Below are 5,512 nucleotides of genomic sequence, written 5' to 3'. Positions count from 1 at the left end.
GGCATTCCTACTATTTGAATTTAAAATATACATGACATTTTTAAGAAAAATTGTTGTTGCAATTGCAAAAAAAAATTCTTAAAGTATATTGATGTGAATAGTTCATTACCATAGTAAAAACTAATTTTCTGATGCATACACAGCATAGTCCAGATTTGAAATGAGTAATTATGCAAAAAGTCGACCACATTAACTCATAGTTAGTAAATAACTAAATATAACCAACCTGACGTCTAGATATTGCATGGGCACACCCTCCTTTACCCAAGTCAATATCTACATGAACACTTTCTGTTGCTCGTCCAAGTAAAACCTGTGCGATGATTTGATCCATCACTAGTTAAATTTAATTTGCAATATCAACTTCAATTAGATTTTAACATATAACAGAAAATGATCACCCTTTCAAATTTAAAAACAAAAACATAAACAAAATGTGTATTTTAGTTGGGGCACTTTTTCAAAGAACATATGTTTATAATTGCCAAACAGGTCCTCAAAACTATTAGTCTATTACTTCATTGATTGTTTGGCTTTCATCACAAATCACTCGAAAATTTACAAAGAGATCACTGCCTCAAGTTCGAAACACAATATTAATAAAACAAAACAATCATATATTATATGTATACTAATATAAGTAATGCAAGTGGAGTTTGGTCTTAATGCATTAAATTGAATTTGCAATAGACAAATATTCAATCTTTTAATTTTAAAAAAGAAAAAATTAAATGTCTAGTTAAGTGTGGTGCGTTTTTCGGAAAACATTGATGTTTATAATTGAATACCAGATTTGTGATGTTCTACCTTCATCACAAATCACTCCATAATTTACAAAAAATCACTGAAGCTTTATTCACTGATGTTCTCCTAGATATTTAATGCATGTGAGATTATATTGCAGTAGGGAAGTTACTACAAAAAATAACATAAGCTTGCTATACTTATATATTCAAAAAGTAATCAATGAAAAATATTCCCCAACAATGTGTAGATCAAGGAAGTAATTTATATGCACAAGTGACAAATACCTCAGTTTTCTTGATGTAATGCTTTGAGTGGCGACCATATAACATGGCCAATGCTCCATGTGAAGCCATAGCTCGCTGCAGATGTGAATGAGTACCCTGTTCCAGCCTTATTATAGCCCGCTTCGATTCCTCGTGCTGATATCTTGATACTAAATTATAATAGGAATATATATTATTAAGCGATAATCATGTAACCAAAAAAACACTGAGCAAGTTACACAAGCAAATTAAATTATGTTACACAATTAACTAGCAGGGAACAATTAAAATATGATAAAAACAAAGTATGGTCCATAATGCACATGTTGAAGCCCACCCCAAATCCAAAACGTGAAAGACGTGCATCTTTTAGTCATGGCAACAACATAGCATGTTGTACTGCAATAAAACTTCAAAGTTTACCAATGAACTAAAATTAACCGGAAGAGCTTTGCAATCTCTTGGAATAAAAAAAATGCCTTACCCTCCCCCTTCTATTAAACCTATCTTTATTAATAAATTAGTGAGGACATCTAAAAAAATGGGCAAACATACGAAAGAGAACTGAGCCTTAAGAGGTTATCAACTGCCCGTGTAGCTGAAGCATGCTCCCATACCATAAGTGTGGTCATAATAAAAGCATCAAGAAATAGAAATGTTCTTTAGTTGGGTCACTAACTCATAATAGTTGTCCATCTTTACCATAAAAAAATAGTACGTAGCACAAACCAATCAACCACGACTAAAATTCTTGGCCACGTAATACCTTCTTCATTATCATATAAATCGTGATCGTCGGGATCCAAGTCCATATCAAGTACCTGTAGGAGGGAATCGTGAATAAGTTATAAAATCGCAAAAGATGTGGAAAAGGTAAATTCAACTGTTGACCAAAGGTCAACATAATATGCCTTACCATCGCCTCTACATCAGAATAATAGGGAACATCATCATCGCTTTCGATATATTGCTCCTCCTCATCTAACTTTTGATCCTCGTCTAACTTTTGAGGATTAACCACCAGCTCTGACTGCATAACGTCTGAGGATCCCGTTTCAGCATGTTGCAATTGATAATCTTCAAGTGGCAAAGCTGCATGTTGTTCCTGTATCAAGCTAGAACCATTAGGTTGGACATGATTTCTGAAGCCATTTCCAAGTGCTGGTTTATCATGTGAAAATTTTGTCATATTATTGCTTAGTTGCTTTCCAGAGCAAACACGGAGAAGCTTTTCCTTGGGATTTGCATGTAGAGGACCATGGTTTGTGTTTGTTGCATTATTGTTTCCACCTAAGCCGCCAGAAGAAATAACTGCACTTCTAGACGGTGTGTGTGATTCATGACCATTAGACAACTTGCGTTTCATCTTAGAACCATAAACAGGTTCTGCAAGGCCCCGGGATCCCGTTGCCTGAGAAGATGCACAAGCTCCTAATCCTATTGAGTTGTTATGTTCAACCTGCATCAAAACTTTACCTCTTCCACTAGCCTTATATCCATAATCATTAACAGATGATGCAACTGGTTTATTGGATTTTCTAGAAGCTGATTTAGGTGAATAGGAAATTGTTGGAGGAGGCTCATTAAAGGGTAGGAAAACATCATCATTGGATGGAACTACTGGGTCCTCGGTATTTAATGTACAGACAATAACTCCATTAGTTAGTTCAGGAAACCGAGGGTCTTTAACTGAGGCAGAAGTTGGCATTTGGAATTCCAATTTAACTACTTGCACACCATTAGCTTGCGACGCTGCAATGTCATCTACTTCTGCACGACATGAAACTGGCGGATCTCTTAAATGTGCATCAAAGGCCACCAACAAATCTGTTTCAGCCTTCCTTGCGTTGTTATCTACTTCGGCACGACAAGAAACAGATGGATTTCTAACATCTGCATGTGAGGTCAATAATAACTCTGTTTCATCCTTTTCATGTATCTGATCTGGACAATCAGCAATTGGAGAATTTAGTAAAAGTGAACTAAGACCATCATAATAAGATTTATCAATCCCATCTTTTCCGACGGCATCCATCAGAAATAGCTCTTCATCACCTGTGAAGTTTAAGAGTGAATTGGACAGTTCTTCCAGATAACCCTCCTCGCAAGCAAGGGAATCTTTCAAACTTCCACATCGAATATCAGGTTCTTCTGCTCTCCAGACCGACACATCAGGAAGTGAAGATAACTGTAAGTTGTCAAATGAATTTCCACAGTCTAACTCGGGTGAATCAAACATATTATAATCTTCACCATACTCGGAGCGCAAATTTGCAGGGCCGTTGTTTATTTGACCAAATGCAGACATAGACATTTCCTGTAAAACTTCATCTGTGATCAAGTTATCTAAATCCAAGTCTACTGGATCGGCCAATTCGTCGGCAGCTCCAGTCAAAGGCACATTATCTTCAAGAATTTGAGATTCTTCCTCAGTTATATTTATTTGGTCAATGGGGAAATTCTCATCAACTCCAGTATAAAATCCATTAGCCGTAACTCCATTAAATGCAACGTCAACATCTATTGTATTTTCTGGAAGGTCATAGTGTGGCGGATCAACATTTGAAAAGTGGTTCAAAGTTGGACACTCGGGTTCGCAGGTTTCCGGCAAAGGCTCATTTCCATTTACCACACAATTCCCATTCTCTGGATCGACTAGAAAATTGAAGTCCTTGAAATCTAGCGTATCATGGCGAGTTCTTTTACACATAGCATAATAAGAAGTTCGAACGCTGTCAGCTTTTCTCTTAACAGAAACAATTTTCTGTTCTTTCGATTGTCCAAATTTAAAGAACTTTGATGGTAGAGGCGAAGCAGAAAGCTCGAAATTCGCCATACATATAGAAGCTTCCAAGGATATAACAGGATCATAGAGGAGAGAATACCACCTGTCACGTATTTCCCCGAAACTATATTTACGAGAAAACTGCACCGCGCCTTTGGCAAGTGACTCCAAGGAAGCACCAGCCTGCAAATACAAAAGCTGAAAAAATTAGGTCCCTTATACTTTTGGTTTTTCTTGTTTCTATTTCCACCGATAAATATACAGTAAATAAGGTATTATAGATTTTTTTTTTAAATGCATTTTAAAAATAGATTGAATATTTCAAAAAATTCAAAAAAAATAATGTTTGTTTCCAGTGTTTCCGGAAACATATTCTCTCAAGCTAGCTTCCATCTTCTCTATCACAATCATAAAATAAAATTCATAACCAAATATCATTTCACCCACCCACATACAAAGTACTAAATAGAAAATAAAAATTGAAAATGTTGTTGAAAGGTAAAAGGGAATTTAATTCAAACCATAAACCTAAAACATCTATCTCTAGAATGAACACTACAATTATCCAAAAACAAACATAAAAATCAACATTCAAACACACATAAAAACCTAAAAAAATACTTAAATGTGTAAATGAATTAGGTATTTCAGTAATGTTTGTAAGTCAGTATAATTAAGTAAATTGAAAAGAAGTAACAAGAAATTGAAATCGAAGTAAATAGATACAATGGGAGAATTAATTTTTAAAAAAAAAACCTCAACGGCGTTCTTGAGCAAAAGATCATCTTCGGGAGTCCAAGGGGGGAATGTAGCAAGAGCTCCCATCGTCATAAAACAGCGTCTAAACCCAAAACCCGAAAACGAACCTGTAAAGGTTTTTCAAACTCACTGAGTCACTGAGTCACACAGTGAAAGTTGAACCTGCAAAAGCGATTATGCTGAATAAAAGGGTTTTAGGCCACGCGACAAACAAAACCCAACCGCCTCCTCTATTTTTTAGCCAACATTTTATTTTAATAAATATATTATTGTGCTCCAGAAAATAGTATACTACACTACTAGTAGTAGACAAATTCCTCCGGAAAAAAATTCTCCCTCTTTAAATTATTCGTTGATTCAATGAACTAAATATATTGAACGGCGACGGTTTTTTTGTTTTTAAAACTTTGAACGCTGTCATCGGAGAGAATGGAAAAAATAATTAGGATTTTCTTAAGAAAATTTGTATATTTATTAAAAGGAGGAAATAAAGATTTTTTAATGTTTCCCTTAATGATGTATTTACTAAATATATATTGTATATTTATAAATGGTATGAAATAATTTTTTTAATGATTCCCTTAATGTTTTTTTTTCTCTAAATATATGTTAGATATTTATAAAAAAAAAAGTAGGGAATATTTTTTTCTAATGTTTCCCTAATGCTTTATTTTTCTAAATATATGTTATATATTTATAAAAAAATTATATATATAATTTTCTACTCATCAAAGAGTATATATTTTGGAGAAATAAAATATTGAAAAATTAAAATATTTATTTTCCATTTTCTATGAATAATTAAAACAGGCTACCCCAAACAAACTGTTGGGGTTTTATTGTTTTTATTTGCAAAAATATGGGAGATATAATCTGTGTTTAATCCTAAATTTTACTAACTGTTATATATATAGAATTGAATTGTGATTTAAAAATATAAAAAATTCTTAAAATAAAA

At 33.7% G+C, this 5,512-nt stretch overlaps 1 protein-coding gene across 2 annotated transcripts in view; it reads right to left on the bottom strand.

Annotated features, from left to right (window-relative positions):
* LOC101513703 (uncharacterized) overlaps positions 1-4,945 on the bottom strand; it is a 5,750-nt gene extending 805 nt beyond the window's left edge. Inside the window, exons 1-5 of one of the 2 annotated variants that reach the window (XR_012163219.1) lie at positions 4,552-4,945; positions 1,927-3,978; positions 1,777-1,831; positions 1,032-1,180; positions 227-313 (exon numbers count right to left, since the gene is read on the bottom strand). Coding sequence is in view for 1 of the 2 variants with exons in the window: in XM_004500902.4 (XP_004500959.1) it covers positions 227-313; positions 1,032-1,180; positions 1,777-1,831; positions 1,927-3,978; positions 4,552-4,626 (2,418 nt within the window). In the remaining variant the exon portion in view is untranslated. The remainder of the gene's footprint in view (positions 1-226; positions 314-1,031; positions 1,181-1,776; positions 1,832-1,926; positions 3,979-4,551) is intronic. The other variant, XM_004500902.4, reaches the window with a different exon arrangement.
* Positions 4,946-5,512: the final 567 nt, after the last annotated feature.

This window comes from Cicer arietinum, chromosome 5 (genome assembly GCF_000331145.2).
Source record: "Cicer arietinum cultivar CDC Frontier isolate Library 1 chromosome 5, Cicar.CDCFrontier_v2.0, whole genome shotgun sequence".
In the NCBI taxonomy this organism is placed as follows: domain Eukaryota; kingdom Viridiplantae; phylum Streptophyta; class Magnoliopsida; order Fabales; family Fabaceae; genus Cicer; species Cicer arietinum.
The sequence above is the reverse complement of the archived record's forward strand: the minus strand, read 5'-3'. Positions and strand labels throughout refer to the sequence as shown.